This window comes from Penicillium maclennaniae (genome assembly GCF_028827695.1).
Source record: "Penicillium maclennaniae strain IBT 15551 chromosome Unknown utg000006l:1.0-2513246.0:1.0-2515036.0, whole genome shotgun sequence".
NCBI classification, from domain to species: domain Eukaryota; kingdom Fungi; phylum Ascomycota; class Eurotiomycetes; order Eurotiales; family Aspergillaceae; genus Penicillium; species Penicillium maclennaniae.
This window is the reverse complement of record NW_026623218.1, coordinates 104,845-125,988: the sequence shown is the minus strand read 5'-3', so window position 1 is coordinate 125,988 and position 21,144 is coordinate 104,845. Positions and strand designations below refer to the sequence as shown.

The following is a 21,144-nucleotide window of genomic DNA, read 5'->3' as shown; positions in this document are numbered from 1 at the left end:
CCCCTCGTCGGCGTTCTCCGAGCTGCGCGAAGTGAGGCACAGTAGCCCATAAGTAGAACGCACAACTCTCTTTGCCTCATCTCAGCATACTGTGAGGCTTGACAAAGCCGCGTTCACTCACCCACTAAATCCACTCTCCCAACGCCGCCATGCTGTACACCCACGCCACTATAATCACCGTTGATCGCTCTCGTCGCATCATCGAAGACGGTGCCATTCGCGTCACCGACGAGACCATTGCCGACATTGGCAAGACTACTCTGCTGAAAATGCGGTATCCTGAGGATGACGAGCTCGATTTGACCGGTCGCATCCTCATTCCTGGGTTGATCTCCACCCACATGCATACCGCTCAGACGCTTCTCCGGGCACTGCCGACGATATGGAGCTTGTCTCCTGGCTCTGTGAGCGCATTTGGGTGCTGCAGGGTAACTTCACCGAGGCTGACGGGTATGCTGCGGCTCGCCTGAGCATTGGCGAAATGCTCAAGTCGGGTACCACCTGTTTCCTCGAGAGCATGGTACGCTCTCAACTTTTCGGTGATTATGTATTCTCAAATTCTTGCTAATGGAATGCAGTTTGCCGATCGCTATGGCTTCGATGGCCTTGCTCGCGCTGTCCAAGAATCCGGTATTCGAGGCTGCCTGGGAAAAATTGTTATGGATATCGCCAAGTACGCCAAAGACGACGCCTGGGCTATGCACCCGGGCCTCGTTGAAGATAGGGAAACATCTCTGCTAGGAACACTCAAGATGTGGGAGAAGTGGAACGGTGCTGCTAATGACCGTATCCGTGTGTGGTTTGGAGCTCGTACTTCTGGAGGGTAGGCACCTACGTTTAATAGATCCTAAAACCATTGACACTTTCTAGGGTATCCGACGCGCTGTACAAGGAGATGACTGCGCTCTCGAGGGAAAAGGGGATTCCGGTCACGATGCACTGTGCTGAGGTCAAGGCCGATCGCGAGTTCTTCGCTTCGGTGGATCACACACCTATGTCTTATTGTGACTCGGTGGGACTGTTGAGTCCGTCGACGGTGCTGGTGCACATGGTTCATTTGGATGATTCGGACATCGAGCTACTCTCGACTTCAGGCGCCCATGTCGCCCATTGTCCCACGTCCAACGCTAAGCTGGCGTCGGGTATATGCAGGGTACCTGAGCTGCAGCAGGCGGGTGTTAATATCGGTATTGGGACTGATGGCGCCCCGTGCAACAATACCTGCGATATGCTGCAGGAGATGAAACTTGCTGCGATCATTCATAAGAGCATCTCATATGAGCCGACGGCAGTTCCGGCTGAGTCGGTTTTGGAGATGGCGACCATCAATGGTGCCAAAGCTCTTGGACTGGATGATCATATCGGTAGTCTTGAAGTCGGCAAGAAAGCTGACTTCGTGGCTATCGATGTCCGCGGGATTCACAGTCAGCCCTGGTTCAACCCGGCCAGTGCAGTGGTCTATACCGCCACTGGACGCGATGTTGAGCTCGTAGTGGTGGATGGCAAGGTGCTGGTGCAAGGTGGCGAGTTACTGACGATGAACGAGCAGGAAATTGTTTTGGAGGCAAGGAAGCGAAGCCGGGAAGTTGTGGAGAGAGCCGGTCTCTCCAGTAAGATACAGGGCCGTTGGCCTGTAGAGCAGACACCAGGATAGTTCAAGTAGAAGTATGGCAACCCCAGCATCTATCTGAATCGTTCTCAAGCTACGTTCACGGCGCAGGTCGAATCATATCCAACCCATTCACCTACATGATAATAAGCCAAGCCACCCCCGCCGCTACATTGCAGGGGTCTTGTGGCTCAGATCGCCGAACCCAACCTTAAAACGCCGACTAATTGCCGCAGATAGATCCCGCCGTACACTGTCTGCCGAATTTGAGGCCCGAAGTTTCCGATAGCCCAAAATAAACTCTTTATTTCTCGATATTCACGTTTGTCATGCAGCATTGGCCTTCCTAGAGCCCCGAAACCCCGCATTTTTCCACACGACGGATCAGTCACTCCGCCATGCTTTGACTGGCCAAATGCGCATCCACACTATCCAATGATTGGCCTACATGCAGCGCCAACTTTGATAAAATCGGGGGCATTACAATCTGCCCTTCTCTGGTAGGTCCCTGGGCTAAGATCTTCTGACCCCGTGTGGGGTAGCTTGGCTCTTGGTCAAAACCAACTCACGGCCTGATGGAAGTCGTGAAATTGCTTGGCTTCACGTATGAATACGGTCTAGTTCTGATGAGCCTCTTGCGGCTATTTAAGTAGTGAGACTGCCCCTGCTCACCAAGACTCTTATTCTGAATTACAGAAGCGATCTTCTCGGATTGACGAACTGAATCAAGTTCTTGCAATTGCTGAGAATTGCCGATCTTTCTCTTTGACAATGGCTGAGACTGCTACAAACGGTCCTTTGGACTTTACTGTGAGTCTAACACATCAAATGTTGAGACGCGAATAGATTAATAAAAATCTTATGACAGACCTTCCATAATATCATAAACAACGAATTGTCCTCAACTTCTACGACTCGGCACAGTATCAACCCTGCGAATTCCACACCCAACCCTGAAGTTCCAGTCGCAAGCCATGAAGATGTCGATCGGGCCGTAAAATGTGCCCGCGATGCTTTCAAGACGTGGTCTAAGACATCTTTTGCCGAGCGTCGAAACGCTCTGTCAGCTTACGCTAACGCTCTCGACGCTAACGCCGATGCATTCGCTAAGACCCTCACCATGGAGCAGGGAAAGCCACTGAACCAAGCCGCTACCGAGGTCGGAATGGCCTCTAATTGGATTCGGGCCATGAGTGAAATTGAAATCAAGGAGAACGTTATCGAGGAGAAGGATGATCTGAAGATTGTTCAGCGCTATACGCCTATGGGTGTGGCTGGTGCGATCGTGCCGTGGAATTTCCCCGTGCTCCTTGCTATGGGCAAGATTGTCGGTGCTGTTTACACTGGTAATGCTGTTATCATTAAACCTTCGCCGTTCACTCCTTATTGTGGCTTAAAGTTGGCTGAGTTGGCGACTCGATTCTTCCCTCCGGGTGTAATTCAGTGTCTGAGTGGCGATGATAGCCTTGGCCCGATGTTCACAGATCACCCTGGTATCGATAAAATTAGCTTTACCGGCTCTATTGCAACTGGTAAGCGGGTGATGGCAAGCTGCGCTAAGACACTTAAGCGAGTGACCCTGGAGCTTGGCGGAAATGACCCTGCTATTATCTGCGATGATGTGGACATTGACGCGATCATTCCCAAAATTGGTATTCTGTCCTATCTTTGCAGTTCCCAAATTTGCATGATGATCAAGCGTCTTTATGTTCACGAAAGAATCTACGACGCCTTCCTGGAGAAGCTGATCGCCTTCGTAAAGACGCTTAAGGTTGGAGACGGCAACGAGGCCGATGTCTTCTTCGGTCCTGTCCAGAACAAAATGCAATACGAGAAAGCTAAGGCGCTTTTTAGCTCCATCACAACTGAAAATCTGAAGGCTGTACTGGGTGGTTCGATCGAGGACTCGCACGGATACTTCATCCACCCGACTATCATTGACAACCCGCCCGAGTCATCTCGCGTCGTCCAAGAGGAGCCCTTCGCGCCCATCCTTCCCATCATGAAATGGTCCGACGAGGACGATGTCCTTGAGAAGGCGAATGCCCTGGAGACTGGCCTTGGTGCATCAGTCTGGAGTAATGATTTTGAGCGGGCTACTCGCATGGCTAATCAGCTCCAGGCGGGTGTTGTTTGGGTCAACTCGCACTTTGATGTTTCCCCTAAGGTGCCGTTTGGTGGTCATAAGCAAAGTGGTATGGGTGTTGAGTGGGGCCTCAGTGGCCTGTTGGCTTATTGCAACTCGCAGACGCAGTGGTTGAAGAGAGGCATCTAGATCCCCGGGAGGTAGCTCTTTACGGATTTTTTTACTGTTCCTAGTTTATAATTGCTTGCAAAAGGGCAATACGAGTGAATTTTCCCTACAGCACAATCATTCTTCCAATAATTTTGTCAATACAACTTGCTGTGTATTACCATTTCAAATTTTTTTTGCTCAAGTATTTGGCATGATCCTGCCTTCTATACCATGGATCTCGCTCTACGGGAGATTTGAAGTTCAGAGAAGGAAGCCGACCCAGGTGATGTTGGGTGAAAATTGTTATATGAAGCTAGTCTCTGGAAATCTCAACGGTTGGCGTGATGATCACCAAAAATCGAGACCGTGCACATCTGCATTGAAGCCAAAGAATTACGTCTTGCGTGTAGACGCAAGGGCGGTCGCGAACGAATCTGGCTTGGAGGTAGGACTCTGGGAGCAAGCACTGGGATAGTAAGTCGCAGACCAGACATTCATGGCGTGTGTGAATGATCCAAACCATGGAGTCGTAAGACCAAGTTGATGTCGAGTACTGCGACGCATGGTACAGTAAGGGTGACGACACTACTTGATACCATGTCTATGATGGCGGTGGCTTGAGCTGTGAAGTACTTTTCTGCACGAGGTACAGGTGTAGCTTTCAAAGAGAATCCAAAAATATCTTGGCTCTGCAAAGACATGTAAAGTGTTCACGGGTCCAACTGCTATGATGTCACCTCACAATGGTGTAGTAGCCTTATCAAATATAGGATCAGCCATATTTTACATTAAAAGCCCTGCATTTAGGGAAGATCCTCGCCACTTGATATGAGCAAGCCACATCATTCTTAGGAGCTGGCCAGTAGCTCTCCACCTGACACAGAATAGTCGTGATCGGCGACGCCGATGTTCCACGGATGACGTCCCGGCTCGACGCCACTCCATACAACCCCTGTCAACTTCTGTCAACTTCGTTTTGCACTGCGACATGGCACTTGGCATACGTTAGTTCTGCTGTCATAGAGTATCAGGTTCTGCGATATCTGGTGAAGCACTTTGTTTATTTAATACGGTCGCACCCACCTTTCATGCTCTTGTTTACAGACACAACTATATCAAATACTATTTCTCCATCATTCAAACATTCAAACATACAAAATGTTCCACCGTCGTCGCCCAGCTACTACCACCACTCGCGAGTCTAAACCCTCGCTGATGACTCGTCTCCGTGGCCCCGGTGCTCGAAAGCAGACCGTGAAGACTAAGACCACCACTACCCGCCACGGACCCACCACCACCACCCGTCACGGCCCTTCGACTCATCGCACCACCAAGCGACACTGGGGAACCACTACCCCTCAACATCACCACCGCAAGGTCACTATGGGTGATAAGGTCTCTGGAGCCATGTTGAAGTTGAAAGGAAGCTTGACTCATCGTCCCGGTGTCAAGGTATGTCTTTCTTCCTCCTGGTTTTGGATAGGTACTGATGATTGATATAGGCTGCCGGAACTCGTCGCATGCACGGCACTGATGGCCGCGGTAGTCATGCTCACCGAGTTTACTAGATTGACAGTAATGAGTTTATGAGTTACGATATAGAAGCCAGTGAATGGGCCATGTATTATAATCTGTCTCAATTGTACCATTATCATTCCAGTTTACAAGTTTCTTCGTAATACCTGGATCGTTTGAAATGTGTCGAGTTCGATCATCCTTCTTGAGTGTCGTGGGTCCTATTCTCAATTAGAAACCTTGACGTGGGTTCTATACTTGTGCTGGTCGACGCGGGTAAGTCACGTGATATCTTGGGTTATGGCATGGCGTCAGCCAAGACGTGGGCCCAGATGTGGACCTTCGTCGGACAGCTTCGTATACCGGAAGTATACACAGTCAAATGTTTATACACATGTCCGTTTTACTGATTGTGAGCTTCTTTGGAGGCCTTCTCTCAGCCAAGTCATTACCAAATGGTCCGATTATTGATCTGGGATACAACCGCTATCAAGGGGTGACGCTGCACAATGAAGTGGACCAGTATTTGGGCATGAGATATGCGAAAGCTCCAATTCAAGACTTGAGATTCCGAGCACCGGAAGATCCTGACACAAACAGCAATCTGTTGGACGCGTCAAAGGTCGGTTGTCCCCATTGGCTATTTCAGAATAGGCTGACTGTTTTAGTTCGGCCCTATCTGCGTCGGCGTCGGACAAACTTCCAGCGGTACTTTGGCTGAAGACTGCTTGTTCGTCAATGTCTGGAAGCCTGCGAACGCTTCCAATGGTTCGAATCTCCCCGTGTGGTTGTTCATTCAGGGTGGCGGATACGCGAACAACGCCAATGCCAACTACAACGGGAGCGAAGTTGTCGAGCAATCGGGACACGACATCGTCTTCGTCAACTTTAACTATCGCGTTGGTGCTTTGGGCTTCCTTTCAAGTGAAGCTGTGCGTCAGAATGGCAGTCTTAATACAGGGCTGCTCGACCAGCGTAAGGCGCTCCACTGGGTGAGAAAGTATATTGGACACTTTGGCGGGAACCCAGACCACATCGTAATCCATGGCGATTCATCAGGATCTGGCTCTGTAGCGCATCATCTCACCGCATATGGTGGTCGCAATGACAATCTTTTCGTCGGAGCTATAGCTGAGTCTACATTTTGGCCAACACAGCGGACTGTTGCAGAAATGGAATTTCAGTACGAGCGTTTCGTGAAGGACGTTGGTTGCGATGAGAGCGAAGATTCTCTTTCCTGTCTGCGCTCGGCTGATATCGACACCATTCAAAAACACAATATCGATCAGCCTTTTCCTGGCGGCAGTGATGCCCCTGCTCCGCTGTGGTATTTTATTCCAGTGGTGGATGACGATCTGGTCCAGGATCGCTTGTACAGTTCGTTCGAACAAGGCAAGATTGTTCATGTCCCTCTCATTGTTACCGACGACAACGACGAGGGCACTGATTTTGCATTTAACGCGACGAGTGAGTCCGAGGTGGCACAGTTCATGAAGAACAACTACCCAGGACTCAGTCCTGCCCAGCTCGATACCATCAACAACGAGTATCCACTTATGGACCCTCTTCCAAAACATGCGGCATACTTCCCGTCCGCAGCTGCAGCTTACGGAGAGGCAACATTCACCTGCCCAGGAAATCACATGGCTGCCAGCATGTCTCTATATTCTTCATCAGAGCAAGTATGGAACTACCGCTTCAATGTTCGAGACCCGACTGAGCTCGCGAATGGAATGGGAGTTCCTCACGTCTTCGACCTGCCTGCCATCTTCGGGATAGGAGAAACCAATGAGCCCACTTACTCCTATGCCAACACCAACTCTGCGATTATCCCCATCACCATGGGCTACTACCTTAGCTTTATCAAAGCGCTTAATCCTAACGAGTATCGGAATGAGAACGCGCCCGCATGGGAATCTTGGGGGGGATGGTCAAGGACAACGCTTGAAGCTCGAGACTAATTCAACAAAGATGGAACAGGTTCCTCCGCAACAAACCGAGCGATGTGCTATGTGGATGAAGCTGGCTGCGGCCCTGGAGCACTAATTATTTGCCTGTACCGAGTTACACAGGCCGCGTTGGCATGTCATCGGTGATTTTTTGGGGGAACCTTGATACTTCGGACATTGTATTTGGGACAATTTTATTTTATTCAGCGCCTCTATCGAGTTTGGCCGCCTAATACCACATTGGACTTTCATTTTTGTCTGGTCGATCAGTCTTTCCCTGTATCCCGGTTCCCTCGCCCCGGTCAGCTTCCCTTTCCGGCCGATCCCGTTCTCCTCAGCTTAGGCAAAGTGAGGGGTAGCCACAGATACTCGGCTGATTCCTTGGAAATCCGGGGAAGCTCCACCGCTCCACCTGGTGATTCATCATGGGTGCATCCTTCGTGGTCGCGATGTGGCATTTGCCATCCTAAACATTCTATATCTGCAGCATGCAACCAGGCACGGCACTATTTCCTACATTAGCTGTTGAGCTTGTCGAGCTCATCGCGAATGACATCGAAGGGGAAAGTCTACTCGACCTCCGCTTCACCTGTCGCGAGCTGCAAAAGAAGACATTTCATTGTTTCGCGCGACGGTTCTTTACTTCCATCAAGACCGATCTCTCCGACGATAGTCTCCAGCGAATCGACAGAGTCTCACAACACGAGGCCCTCCGGCCTTATGTACAAGGCTTAGCTTTCATGCTTCAGAATGGGGTCGGTCGCGGTCTGGTTTGGGATCGTCATCCATGGGGTTCTTTATCCGCTCCGATGGAGATCGAGGCGATTCGTCGTCTGCGCGATAATCTCATCAATAAACTCACCAACTGTCGCTCATTCTTCATTTTCTGTCGATACCCCGAAGGACACCCAGATATGAGTCGCGTCACCATAACTGATGCGGTCGCGGTGTTCTTTGCCCTTATCGTTGATGCGCAACTACCGGTCTCGTCATTCCATCTAATCTACGCAAATAAATTTTCCCGGACATTGATTATGGACATGCGCCGTTTGCCTAAATTATTATACCGACAACCCGAGTTCAAACTGGTCTGGTCAAATCTGCAGAAGTTATCTCTCGAGCAATACCTGACGCTCGACAATTTCGGCTTTTTGCTTGAACTGATCCTGAGTGCGCCAAACCTGAGAACACTTCTGCTCAATCTTGGGTCTCACGATTTAGCTTGCGAGTTCATGCATGAGCTAGCTGAAACGGCAGTATTTTCCCAACTTGAAGAATTAGCCTTATTCCGAACTCTGGTGAGGGCTCCAGACCTTATCAAAATACTAGGGCGTCTCCGGGAGAACCTCTCAACCTTGACTTTTTACCACGTCTCGTTGGCGCAAGATGACAGTTGGACCGCTGTGCTCCAGGACCTCGGCCGAGATTTTTCAGCTCTGAATAATATCTCCCTATACTATTTATGGGCCAATGCCCCGACCAAGGAAGTGCTCTCATTTCCAGATCTTCAGAAGGTGCCTGTCATGTATGAGTCCCCAGGTCAGCGTCTTCATATGCTTTATGCCGACAAGCCAATCAAGGGTCCTGCAGTACTCGGTATAGAGTACTCAGGTTCAAAGGTGCCCCAACTTCTGAGTTTGTTGCAGACTACTGCCATATATAGTTGAGCTGCACTGCGACGCTGGACGGTTGACTATTTCTTTACTGTCACTTTGTTCTTGAGTCTGTCTGGAGGTAAAGAGGTGGTCGGCTACTGAGAGGGCCTAACATCGCCAGTGTATTCTGTACCTTATGTTCAATTTGAAATCATGATGTAGCACATAACGTAATGCAAGCAAATTTTTTCATTCTCATGCCTCGTAAGGGCTCAAAGCAACATCATAGCAACAATTCCGTCCTATCGCTTCTTCACGAAAGGCACTTTTCCTACATTCGTTTCACTCATTTCATGCCCTCCACCACCTGTTTTTCCAAATTCCTCCCAGAAAGCTCAACCGTGATATTTTGCAGGTCACCCTCAAAGCTAGCCCTCAAAAACATCTTCTCCTTCGGCCACAGTGTCACGTAGTTGTCTGACCACAGTATCGGCGCAATCTCCGTACCGTCCGACTTCAGAGCATGTAGTCGTATGAAGACAGCGGGCACCTCGGACTTGTTCTCAAGCAATATCTCAACTGATCTCCAACCATTTGTGGCTTTGTTTTCTTGAAGAGACGCTTTCACAATGGCGGGTGCCATATGCTTCAACTTGGAAAAATCGGCATAGGTGGTGACTGGCGTGTAATACCAGTTAGAATTGGACCAATCCAGAACATCGGGCTTGGGCGAGAGCCAGTACACGTTTCGACTCAGCGGGATTGTGTTTTCCTTTCCGTCATACAGTGCCAGGCGCAGAAACGCGACATCTTTGACCTTCTCGATACCCCTCACGCCTTGGACTTCTTTTGACGAGAGCGAGTTGGTCCAGGTTTTGGCCTTAGCACTAGATATTTCATTTCCGTTGGTGTCGATGAGATCAATCGTGATCTCTCTATCTCCTTCCGTCTCCAAAGAATGGTTGATCAGCCAGACTGACTCGCTCTCATAGTCGTAAGCTACATGCTCCTCGCGTGTGCCGACTCTAGTGCCAAAATAAGCCCCCCATGGGACTGAGATAGTGGTCGAAGAGTTGCCAATGCAGATTAGGCCAGGCGCTATTCAACATCCAGTAGATCGAGCCGGTGGCTGGACGCGACGCGTTCTGACGAGCAGAGTATGCTTCGAACTGCGCACGAGTGGCCTCGTAGTCTGCCATCTGACATTTCGTGATGTAGTCATCAATGCTTGTGGGCTCCCCATATCGAGAGAAAAGGCCCTCGTTGTATATCTTTCGATCGTGAAATGCTGAGACGTTGCTGGACATGTGGTAGAGGCCGACGTTCGGCTCCTTCCAGAGCTGTTCTATATCATGTTGGGAGAGGAATTTCCTTAGGCTTTCCATTTCAGGGGTTCCAACTCCGGCGCCCAGCTCAGACCCGAAGCCAAACGCAGCACCCTCGTCCTCGCCGTACCAGTAGTTGGGAGGTACCCAGTCATAAGGACCATTCATCTTCATTCCAGATGGTCCGAGAGCTTCTGGGAACCCACGCATGCTCGCTGATGCGATCACGGGATTGCGCCAGTCCAATTCCTTCAGGGCATCCAAGTAGATCTTGGTCGCATGGTCGTTAGGCCAGTAGTCCGATCCCACCAGGAATCCGAGCATTGACGGATGAGCCTGCATCATCTCCGCCTCATGAAGCATGGAAGCTCGGGCAATGGGATAGTCGGACTCCCCCCCATTTAACACCATCAGCATCAGGATTATAATCCCAACCTTCCCACTTATCACAGCATTCCCAGCCTGCGAGCACCATGATACCCATACGGTCGGCTAGCGCGTACAGCTCCGGGTGCTCCTGCTTTCCCTCCAGGCGGACGGTGTTGAGTCCCATGTCAATCACATATTGGAACATCTTCTCAACTCGCTTTTCATCAAAGCGCATGAACATATCTGAGCTGTACCCTGCACCCAGAACCTGGAATGAGTGACCATTCACGCTAAAGGCTGTATCATTATGTTGATTCACCGTCGATATGACGTGCCTGATACCGAATTCCTGGAGGGGGACATATCGGATAGCTCACCCTCTCCGTTCCCCGTGAAAATGCCAGCTTGAACGGTATAGAGCGGCTGGGGTCCCCACCTGGCAGGCCACCAAATTTGTGGATTATGAATCGAAGCTTCCACTGAGGCGGTCTTTTGCTCACCGGCCTCGAGCTTGAGTGTATGTGTGATCGAGCCTTCCTCGTTACCATCCGGACAGTGAATCCTTGCCTTTATTATCACATTCACGGGGTTTGAGGCATGATTGATAAGTTTGGTCCTCAGAGTCACATTCACCGTGTCGCCCATGCCAGGCTGGGTAAAATCAGTGATGACTCTGAACGGTGACATTGAGACAGCACCCGTCTGTGAAAGCTCCACATTACGCCACACGCCAGTACCATTGTCTGCCGGATACGGATTCCAGTCCACAAAGCCCATCGCAAAGTCACGAAGATAGTTCGTGGGATAAGCTTGGATCAGAACACAGTTGATTCCCTCTTTCACATGGTTTGTCAAGTCGCAGGCATGACCGCCATACGAGCCTTGCTGTTCTTCGCTTGACGCAACAAGAGCACCATTGACCCAAATGTCCGCCTTCGACGTTATCCCATGCGTCTTCAGTGTGAAGTAGTTCTCGGATTTCGGATGAAGTGTAAGCTCTCGGCGATAGATCCACGGAGCTTCAAAGATGGCTTGTCCTCCGATCTTGTCCATATGATTGGAGAAGAAAATCTCTTCTTCCTTGTAAACTCCATTTTGAATCAGGCCCGACATGACGGTTCCGCGGGAGCTCACTGAGTACCATGTATCGAGTTGAGCCCCGGGCTTCGATAAGGTGGACAAGTCGCCGTCGACACGGGTTACAGACTGGAGCCTCCATCCTGGAACAATCGCTGTATCACCTGGCGATGAGACGAGGGCTTCCGTCTTGGCAGTTGCTGGGTGCGTTCCCACCAGCACCACTACCAGGGCACAAAGTTGGTGTATAATTGCACGCATGTGGATTGTCTGCTACTGAAAGCTAATCGCGCTAGTTAGTCTGACCGTTGGGAGCTCAATTTTATCATATAAGTATAGCTATTGATCTTTGCCGCGTGTTATTTTGAGGGGAGTTGCAATGTAGAGCAGCGCTCGGAAGAGGAGATTGTACGACCGTAGTAGAATGAGGGCTTACAATACATCCTTTGGGCTGCAGATTCCTTCTCAGTTAGGACTAGTTAAGTCGGTGATTCCGGCAAACTGTGGTATTCCCCGCGATTAGCCGTGAGGTGAGCCAGGTTGTGCCTATTTTGGCGACTTGTTCCTTGCCGCTAAGCCCTCCGCAGAGACCCGGATCTCTCGTCGGGCCCCAATCGAGCCCCGATCCATGAAACACATATGGACGGTATGAAGGAAACTGGCGAATTTTTCACACTGTCCAGTCAAAAGAAATTTGCCCCATTCCGAGAATATTACTCAAAGCAATGCTGAGCCAGGTGAAACAACGTATCCATAGTCAATTTGAGAGATGAGTAAAGGTGCAGAATAGCGCAGCCACGCCCTAAGTAACCAAACACCAGGACTATACCAGGTCGTCGAACTCCGTGATAAACATGCGAATTATCTCGCTGCTCTCATTATTCACAATGATTCTCAGTAAATTTGTCTGAATTGCATCTCTCACAACATGTACAAAAAGCCGCGTCTCCCCTCTTCTAGGTCCGATTGGTTTTGTGCCCGTACATTCTAAAAGAACGACCTAAGCCTTCCACGGGATATCTTCCTTTCCAAATATATTTTCTGTTCGAACCGGAGAACAATGGGCTCGTCAAATTCTCAACATACTGCAGAAACCACGTCGGTTATCAAATCGCAGAAACTCTCCGCGGCGGAATTTCGTGTCTACAACAGTTTGGCGGAGAGAATGGATAAGTTCGTGAGTCTGAGTCTAGCCCCAAACATCTTTAGCAGCTAACAAGCTAACAAGCTCACCAGCACGACAATTTCAGGCAGCCAGGCAGCATTGGCACCAGATATCCGAAAATATCGACAAGATCGCAAGCTCAGCAAATTGGCTCAGATGAACTTGATAGAATCCGCATTATCCTTCTGTACGCAGATCCAGATGCATCATGGATTTGAGGAGACCCACATTTATCCTATACTGTCGAAATGTATGCCTCAGTTCCGAAAAGAGGTTCATCTGAATGCGAAACATGAAGAGATTGACGTCGGGATACAAGCTGTTCAGAATTATCTTATGCAGTGCCGCCCGGGTGACCTACTGTTTGATGCTCAAAAGCTGAAGATGATGATGGATGGTTTTCAAGAGACGCTGTTCTCTCATTTGGATGACGAGGTCCAGGCACTAGGGGCTGATAATATGTACGAGCTTGGACTTTAGATGAGTTTAAGAGGCTTGTCTTCTTTTAGCAGGCATAGTCGTCAGTTTAGAATTTCCTGAGTCACCCGACAACCAACCCAAGACAGTTCTGTATCTGGTGAGGGACTGAGGAAGTCCCGGAAGGCAGACTCGCTCTGAGCATAGGGGTAAAAATTGACGTCTACTCAATATTCAAACGCGAGTCGAATGTATTTCTTTATAGTACAAGATTCTGCTGTCAGCAAATACTCATGGGATCTCGAAAACACATCGGAGGTCCTTCAGAGTCTTGCCAGACGAATATATCCCCACCTCTTGAGGGGTGGGTCACGATATACCTCGAGACAGAGCTTATTTTATCACGAGGTGAGAATTAGCAGACCGTGATAGAGGGATCTAATTGCTCACCTTTGTTGAATGTTACCTTTAGAAGGTGCTCTTTATTGCAGAAAATAGTGACTTGAGGACAGATCAGATAGCTACCTTTGAAGCGGATGACAACTATTTTCAATCAGATCTACGTGAAACTTCTCCCACTTAGCGACGAAGCTATCAAGTAAGGACGTTACTCAAAGAAAGAGCCAACTCTGACCTTATCATACATTATTACACATTTCTCCTGCAAATGTGATTCACTGTCACATAATCAAATCAATAGTCTTACATTCCGATGTGCCTCGTCACGACAACATTGTTTAACAAAAAATACTTGATTGCCTGAAAGACCAGGTGTCGAATATTTTAACATCATATTTTACAGTTACAAAGGCCCAGATGATGATTCCATTTTAAGTCTCGAAGAGTATTTTACTATTTGTAGTGTTATCACAAATTCTCCCCTTGACACGATGTTCCACCGTGGTTCCAAGCTCGACCATGCACCTTCCATGCAGGGATCCAGTTTGCCTGGGAGAACGTCTTACCATCAACCTAGGTACAGTTGAAGCAGACAACAATTGTATTGTATCCCCTTGAAAGCCCATTTATTGGCCAGGCAGGGACGGAAAATGGACAGGGCTCGGGACTTCGACCTCTCCTGCCGGAAAGGGATGGAGGTTACAACATCGGCATGCGTCGATAGTTGCATCCCGTTCGTTTTCGGCGAGGAACCGCTCCAATATCGACTCCATTTTAGCCTGAGCAGCCTGATTCATTGGCTCGCTTACTCGCACTCCTCTTCTTGCGGTTCTAAATAGATCGTGCTCCTCTCTTGACAGCTCCCCGCGCGCATTCCTCGCCGATCCCTATCGTGGTCCGAAAGGCTAGAGAACCATGGATCGAACTATTGGCATCAGGTCCAATGTTGCACTTTCAACTGATTTCAAGCTTCTTCCGGCATCAAGGATAGGATATGGCAAATGAAATACTTCTTGCGGTGGACTACCGCCCCGAATGCCCCATTTTCTCCTGTCTCAGGGCAAGGTGATTCGAGGGATACCCGCCCTGTTACCATGCCAGCACTCCTAGTATTGTGGAATGCGCTGAGTCGATCCATATAGCCCCTCTCACCTTCATCATGGCACTGACGTTGCGCCTTGAATCTCTTCTTCCTCCTCTTCTCTTCTGTCTGGAGATGCATGGTCGTCACAATTGACAGCATCAAACAAGATATCAAGCATCAATCTTTGGGCAAGAAACATTCCATCACATCTTGAGTTTTTTCGAGCATCGACATTTGGCACTCACTCGGCGCATGAGTCTGACCTTTCCTCGTTTTTTACGACTCAATCGCCCATTATGCGCCTAGCTGGACGGGCATCCTGCTCCTCATGGGCGGGCCTCGTGACGGTCACCTTTGTGGGCTTACATGTAGTTGGGGCTGTTGAGTTGGACCTCGATGATGAGCGTATGTGCAACAAGGTGTCACGCAATTAGTGATCGGTGGCTAATCGATGTCACAGTCTCCATAAAGAAGGCTGCGAAGCAAGTCGCGAACAACATGATGTCTTACTACACCGGTATGAATCCTGGCGATAACCCGGGTAACCTGCCCGATCCATACTACTGGTGGGAGGCCGGTGCTATGTTCAACGCATTGATCGACTATTGGTACTACACCGGCGACACAAAATGGGTCAATATCACCACTCAGGGCATGCTGTGGCAGGCTGGCGATAATGCTGCCTTCATGCCGAGTAACCAAAGTAAGACGGAAGGAAATGACGATCAAGCATTTTGGGGATTCGCTGCGATGTCTGCAGCCGAGCGCAATTTCCCCAACCCTCCCAGCGACCAGCCGCAATGGCTCGAAATGGCTCAGGCTGTTTTCAACACTCAGGCATTGCGATGGGACCCGGGGACATGTGGCGGTGGACTGCGCTGGCAGATTTTCACCTGGAACAACGGCTACAGTTACAAGAACACCATCTCCACGGGTGGCTTTTTCAACATCGCTGCGCGTCTGCACAAGTATACAGGCAACCAAACATACGCAGATTGGGCAGAGAAAGCCTGGGACTGGACGAGGCAAGTCGGTTTCATGACCGACGAGTATCATTTCTGGGATGGCGCAAGTGACCTGACCGACTGCCAAGAGATGAACAAAATCGAGTGGACTTATAACAACGGCGTCTACTTGCTCGGCGCAGCCAACATGTACAACGCAGTAAGTACAATACAGCCTTGTTTACCTTTCGATCGTGAGCTAAATCTCAAGCAGACTGAAGATCCTAAGTGGAAAGAACGGGTACAGAAGGTCCTCGATGCTTCTGGCGTCTTCTTCACAACAAACCCTGAAAACGTCATGTACGAGCGTGCATGCGAGACGGTGAATACATGTATGGTGGATCAGCGCTCGTTCAAGGGCTATCTCGCGAGATGGATGGCTGCCACCACTCAGATGGCACCATTTACTTACGATCAAATCATGCCCAAGCTAAGGGCTACCGCTAAGGCAGTAGCCAAGAGCTGCACTGGTGGCAGTGATGGAACAACCTGCGGTCTGAAATGGACAGAGCAGAAATGGGACAACACCAAGGACTTCGGTCAACAGATGGCTTCCCTTGATGTCATTCAGTCCAACCTCATCAACAAGGTGGCTCCGCCCGTCACCGATGATAGCGGTGGTACTAGCAAGGGAAATCCCAATGCCGGTGGGAAGCCCAAGGAGCCAAAGCCCGAGGCCTTGTCGTTTTCAATCACGACCGCGGACAGGGCAGGTGCTGGTATCTTGACAGCGATGACGATGGCCCTGATCGGTGGATCATGTGGATGGATGATCTGGGATTGATTTATTTTCTTTTGGTCGCTGTGCTCGTGCCGAGGGTGCTTCCTTTCATTGATTGGCGTGGTTTGGAGTTTCTGTAGATAGCGATTGAATACATAGTTCCGTTCTATTTTTGACACGCCTCGATCCTGAAAACTTGGTGAACAACCGAGCAGCCGTTAGGTTATAGATAATCTTGCAGCTCTCCCCCCCGGCTATACGGAAAAAGCACTTCCCCACTTTTCGATTAAGGGACGCTCCATATCCACTACACCGAAGAAGATGGGGCAAATCCAAAGAGTTCAATGACAGCACCTCCCGTCTGAAAAGAGGGGTTGCAGCTACAGCGGATGTATTCCGCCGCCAACCTCGGTGCTGGATCGGTTATGTCCCGACATTCATATAACCCCTCTCGCCTTGAGGAGATGGCATATGTCGCTCCAACCTCGCTAGTCAATAGCAAGAGCATACAACAGAAACATAACATGATGGGTTCAGTGACAGAGATGCCGGTATATGAAATTCCCACCCACTGTAAGGCTGGCGTGGTCGTCAATGAAGGACCAGATTTTCGCGTCGAGGTGCAAATGGTGCCAGTCCCCGAACCAGGTAAATCTGCAGATCATGTCTATCTCCCAGGACAGTCATTGAGATCTTCGTTTAGGACCAGATGACATCTTATTGCGATTGAACTTTACGGGTCTTTGCTCGTCCGACATTCACATGATGCAAGGTGATCTAGGTCTACCACCTATGTCCGCCTTTGGAGTTCGATCGCCGGGCCATGAAGGTGCGGGAGTTGTTGTCAAAGTCGGTGCCAACGTGAAGACCTTCCAGCTCGGTGACAGAGCTGGTATTAAACCGCTCACAGACACATGTCATGCCTGCCATCTGTGCTGGGATGACAAGGAATGTTACTGCAAGAAGGCTATTCACACTGGACTTATGACTGCCGGTAAGTTAAGTGTTATTGTTTCTCTCATAGACTCTGCGTCTCACTTCTGGTAGGTACCTACCAGCAGTATCTTGTCTCCCCTGCCCGGTACGCGTCGCCAATTCCTGACGGAGTGCCCGATGAGATCGCCGCCCCTATCATGTGCAGCGCAAGTACAATCTACCGATCCATCGTTGAATCCAATCTCATGGCTGGTTCTTGGGTATGTTTCCCAGGGGGTGGAGGTGGTGTTGGAATACAGGGCGTGCAGCTAGCAAAGGCCTTTGGTATGCGCCCTATCGTTGTTGATACCGGGGCCGATAAACGCAAGTTAGCGATAGAGATGGGAGCAGAAGCCTTCGTTGACTTCAAGGAGTCAGAGGATCCCTCCAAGTCTGTGATTGATATCGCAGATGGCGTTGGGGTTCACGGCGTATTCGTCACTGCTCCGGCCGCATACAAAACTGCTATCTCCTACGTTGGAGATCGAGTCGGGTCTATAGTTATGTGTATTGGATTGCCACAAAAGGGGTCGGTCATTCTGGGTACCGACCCTTGTGACTACATTTTCAAGAACCTCAGCATCAAGGGGACTTTGGTGGGCAGCCGGCGTGACACGGCAGCTGCTCTTGATTTTGCCAGAAGAGGTAAGCCCATGGCAGATCTTTGTAATATGGAATACCGTTTACTAATGGCTGGATAGGCCTGCTCCGGCAAATCAGCGAAGTCTACCCATAAATCGATTGCCCGATGCCGTGGAAAAATTGCGCCGAGGACAAGTTGCTGGGCGCATTGTGGTCAATTTTAACTGGGAGGAGTGAGATTTCCCGCAGTTCGCCTTTTTCCTCGTTTTCCTAGCTAGCGAATTACATACAGTGATGCACGTAAGAAAAGAAAAAGATGAGATAGATGTTTGAAGTCCAGAGGTAGAGCAAAAAATGGACTCGCGGGGAATCGAACCCCGGACCACTCCCATGCTAAGGGAGTATTATACCACTAAACCACAAGCCCGCTTGATAGTAGTATTGGGCAAATACATGCTCTATGTTTCTGAATATTCATTTTCCTATCTTTACCTACTGCCGTTTTTCACCGAGTATCAAAGGTAATGGCTTTCCTTATTGTTCCTAGTGCATGGTCAGTCAATATAATCCAATGGTCACTAGGGCCTTCTTTTAGTCAGTTCTATGACTGATCCCCTCTGGAATTCCTCAATGGGCCACACATCAAGCGCTTCAATTCCGTGCAATTTGTAATGAACAAGTTCGAATGGGAGATATATACATTGCCGAGCGTGACCTTTCACTACCACCACCTTTGCGGTTAGAATGCCTCTCCAGCGTCAAAGCAAAGCTTCGGATGTTTCCAACACATGCCAAATTATTTCTTGGTCCCAGCAAGATCTTACTTTCATCGCCAGGACCATCTGGGCTAGTTGGGAGGGGAGGGTAGACATATTGTGTTGGAGGGCAATTTAGGAGCAACCTACACAATGACCTCTGGAAACTATACGGACCGTGTCTACAACGCTGATGATGATAGTATTGTATGTCCCTCCTAGAAGAACATGTACTTATATCCGCCCTCAGGCTTGGTGATTGATCTCAAGGAGCAAGCGCGCAATGTGGATGCGGGGCGTCCACTAGTCTCACTAGTTTGCGATCGTGACGAGTACCCCGACGGGGGCACCCCGATCGTGTTACCGATCATTCCCATGAACGTGGCGCGTAATATGGTAGAATAATGGTCTGGGTCTCCTTTCTGGCCTATCATAAGTAAAGTAATGTAATAGTCAAAAATTCTGTCGCATCATTGAAATAGAGGTGCAAATGCAGAGGCAGCCACAAGCGTGCCAAGATGAGCGCCTGTCGAGTTGCCAAGTTGGGAATTAAACTCTGCCCATGCCTTCAGCCACTGAGCGGTTGGCAGTGACCTTCTGTCCCCTGGATCGAGGCTGGGGATTCCACGTTCCTCCTCCCCCTGCTTTATGTGCTTTGGGCCGATTTCCTCGACGGTCATTGATGGTCTTGAGAAAAGAGCGGATCCGTCGATTCCAAGGGATCGATTCCTAGCGCCGATCAAGCACGCGCTGTTGACTCTCGGTCGTCAGTTGGCAACCGCGCATAAAACCATAGCAGGTCTTCGTTCCTAACAGCTACATTGCATAACGCACTGCGCGCCCACCAAGATGTCGACCAAGGACGCGATTGCGCATATCTCGAAGGTGCTGGTGTTGTCATACATTGTCGACTGGGTGTTCGTTGTGTACGTTCAACCCGCGACTGTTCCCCCCACCATCAACTAACTTCTGGACTCTGGAAACCAGCGGCCTAGCCTTGATCGGATATGGCTTCAATAAAGTCACACCTAATCATCACGCCTTCTCCCTCGCCGACCCAAACATATCCTTTCCGTATTTGGTGAACGAGACCGTAACGACCGCAACCCTGATCCTGGTTGGACTCTTAGCACCGGCTGTGATTATCCTTCTCGGAGCATTCGTGCTCATCCCGGGACCGCCACTCAAAATGGAGCGAAACCCTCCAAGTCGCAATTGATTTCTCGCAAAATATGGGAGTGGAATGCGGGCTGGCTGGGTCTTGCGTTGGCGCTGGCAGCCGCCTGGACGTCCACACAGGGACTCAAGACTCTCGTCGGAAAACCTCGCCCTGATCTGCTGGCGATCTGCAATCCTGATGTGAGCGACATTGCTTCTCATGTGGTCAGTGGGCTTGGCGAGAGTTTGCAGGGTGCTGCAGTGCTTGTCGATTGGACAATTTGCCGAGACCAGTCTGATCTGGTGCGCGTCGATGGATTCTCGAGTTTCCCTAGCGGACACTCGTCCTGTATGTCTTGGCCTCCAACTGGAATGGCTAACAATTACTGACTGCCTCCTTGTGCAGTCTCTTTCGCCGGGTTGGGCTACTTGACCCTCTGGCTGTCCTCGAAGTTCTCCGTCGCCTTCCCGTATCTACCGCAATACCCGGTGGAGGGTCGTGACTTTAGTGATGAACGTGCTTCCGTCCGTACGCGAGGCGCGGCTCCTCCAGTCCTGTTGATGATTCTTGCATTCGTGCCTACGGCCACGGCTTGCTTCATCGCCGCCTCTCGATGGATGAACTACCGGCATCACGGGTTCGATGTTCTCTTCGGCTCTGCCATCGGGATATTCTTTGCTTACATCGGTTTCCGCATGTACCATCTCCCGATCCAACGTGGGGCGGGCTGGGCATGGGGACCCAGAGGCCCACGAAGGGCTTTTCTGCGCGGTGTTGGGTTCCCTAGTTCGCTAGGCGTCGATAGTTGGACGTATGCGCAGAAAACCGATGAGACGCGCAACGGAGTCCATTTCCAAACGGATGTGGAAAATATTCCGATGCGGGACCGGCCGGAGCGAGGCCCTACGGATGACAGCTTTTGATCTAGAGCTCGCTAGCCCTGCCACAGTTCTCTGAGCATGTATACATTAATCGATCATTTAATTGTGCAAGAGACATCTCATGTCATGTCTATAAATTTACTTGTTTCTGTTCGGCTCCATACGTCACCTCTTGCGAGTGAACAGGGTTTTGTTTTCCCAAGACACAGCAGCACTTACTCATTTACACCCGGTCCGTGTCACCACAGTCTTATTATTTCCAAGCTCCAGGGAAAGGTCGGGTGCGAGGTGTAAGATTACAAATTGTAGCTAGGAGGCCCCAGTTGG

General features: G+C 49.9%; 11 protein-coding genes across 11 annotated transcripts; 10 read left to right on the top strand and 1 right to left on the bottom strand.

Annotated features, from left to right (window-relative positions):
• Nucleotides 1–149: 149 nt before the first annotated feature.
• N7477_006272 (amidohydrolase) lies at nucleotides 150–1,654 on the top strand (the record flags this gene model as incomplete). The annotated part of the gene is made up of 4 exons (XM_056967935.1): nucleotides 150–306; nucleotides 357–520; nucleotides 579–823; nucleotides 871–1,654. 4 exons carry the CDS (start codon nucleotides 150–152, stop codon nucleotides 1,652–1,654), a joined length of 1,350 nt encoding a protein of 449 aa, XP_056820731.1.
• Nucleotides 1,655–2,380: 726 nt separating this feature from the next.
• N7477_006271 (aldehyde dehydrogenase family protein) lies at nucleotides 2,381–3,884 on the top strand (the record flags this gene model as incomplete). The annotated part of the gene is made up of 2 exons (XM_056967934.1): nucleotides 2,381–2,419; nucleotides 2,478–3,884. 2 exons carry the CDS (start codon nucleotides 2,381–2,383, stop codon nucleotides 3,882–3,884), a joined length of 1,446 nt encoding a protein of 481 aa, XP_056820730.1.
• A 1,119-nt stretch (nucleotides 3,885–5,003) lies between these two features.
• On the top strand, nucleotides 5,004–5,413 carry N7477_006270 (uncharacterized protein; the record flags this gene model as incomplete). The annotated part of the gene is made up of 2 exons (XM_056967933.1): nucleotides 5,004–5,297; nucleotides 5,348–5,413. 2 exons carry the CDS (start codon nucleotides 5,004–5,006, stop codon nucleotides 5,411–5,413), a joined length of 360 nt encoding a protein of 119 aa, XP_056820729.1.
• A 341-nt stretch (nucleotides 5,414–5,754) lies between these two features.
• Nucleotides 5,755–7,321, top strand: N7477_006269 (putative carboxylesterase; the record flags this gene model as incomplete). The annotated part of the gene is made up of 2 exons (XM_056967932.1): nucleotides 5,755–5,982; nucleotides 6,029–7,321. The coding sequence occupies 2 exons, from the start codon at nucleotides 5,755–5,757 to the stop codon at nucleotides 7,319–7,321; spliced, it is 1,521 nt and encodes a 506-aa protein (XP_056820728.1).
• A 476-nt stretch (nucleotides 7,322–7,797) lies between these two features.
• Nucleotides 7,798–8,976, top strand: N7477_006268 (uncharacterized protein; the record flags this gene model as incomplete). Its single annotated transcript, XM_056967931.1, has 1 exon — nucleotides 7,798–8,976. The coding sequence occupies one exon, from the start codon at nucleotides 7,798–7,800 to the stop codon at nucleotides 8,974–8,976; it is 1,179 nt and encodes a 392-aa protein (XP_056820727.1).
• A 274-nt stretch (nucleotides 8,977–9,250) lies between these two features.
• N7477_006267 (putative glycosyl hydrolase) lies at nucleotides 9,251–11,936 on the bottom strand (the record flags this gene model as incomplete). Its single annotated transcript, XM_056967930.1, has 4 exons — nucleotides 9,251–10,002; nucleotides 10,055–10,671; nucleotides 10,733–10,895; nucleotides 10,976–11,936. The coding sequence occupies 4 exons, from the start codon at nucleotides 11,934–11,936 to the stop codon at nucleotides 9,251–9,253; spliced, it is 2,493 nt and encodes an 830-aa protein (XP_056820726.1).
• Nucleotides 11,937–12,735: 799 nt separating this feature from the next.
• On the top strand, nucleotides 12,736–13,320 carry N7477_006266 (uncharacterized protein; the record flags this gene model as incomplete). The annotated part of the gene is made up of 2 exons (XM_056967929.1): nucleotides 12,736–12,852; nucleotides 12,904–13,320. 2 exons carry the CDS (start codon nucleotides 12,736–12,738, stop codon nucleotides 13,318–13,320), a joined length of 534 nt encoding a protein of 177 aa, XP_056820725.1.
• Nucleotides 13,321–14,967: 1,647 nt separating this feature from the next.
• On the top strand, nucleotides 14,968–16,528 carry N7477_006265 (glycoside hydrolase family 76 protein; the record flags this gene model as incomplete). The annotated part of the gene is made up of 3 exons (XM_056967928.1): nucleotides 14,968–15,145; nucleotides 15,201–15,904; nucleotides 15,959–16,528. Coding segments are annotated over 3 exons (1,452 nt in total), but the record flags the coding sequence as incomplete, so codon positions are not given.
• Nucleotides 16,529–16,854: 326 nt separating this feature from the next.
• Nucleotides 16,855–18,176, top strand: N7477_006264 (zinc-dependent alcohol dehydrogenase; the record flags this gene model as incomplete). Its single annotated transcript, XM_056967927.1, has 4 exons — nucleotides 16,855–17,113; nucleotides 17,169–17,459; nucleotides 17,513–18,085; nucleotides 18,142–18,176. The coding sequence occupies 4 exons, from the start codon at nucleotides 16,855–16,857 to the stop codon at nucleotides 18,174–18,176; spliced, it is 1,158 nt and encodes a 385-aa protein (XP_056820723.1).
• Nucleotides 18,177–18,930: 754 nt separating this feature from the next.
• On the top strand, nucleotides 18,931–19,182 carry N7477_006263 (uncharacterized protein; the record flags this gene model as incomplete). Its single annotated transcript, XM_056967926.1, is given in 2 exon segments — nucleotides 18,931–18,984; nucleotides 19,000–19,182. 2 exon segments carry the CDS (start codon nucleotides 18,931–18,933, stop codon nucleotides 19,180–19,182), a joined length of 237 nt encoding a protein of 78 aa, XP_056820722.1.
• Nucleotides 19,183–19,626: 444 nt separating this feature from the next.
• Nucleotides 19,627–20,859, top strand: N7477_006262 (uncharacterized protein; the record flags this gene model as incomplete). Its single annotated transcript, XM_056967925.1, has 4 exons — nucleotides 19,627–19,703; nucleotides 19,765–19,851; nucleotides 19,908–20,284; nucleotides 20,342–20,859. 4 exons carry the CDS (start codon nucleotides 19,627–19,629, stop codon nucleotides 20,857–20,859), a joined length of 1,059 nt encoding a protein of 352 aa, XP_056820721.1.
• Nucleotides 20,860–21,144: the final 285 nt, after the last annotated feature.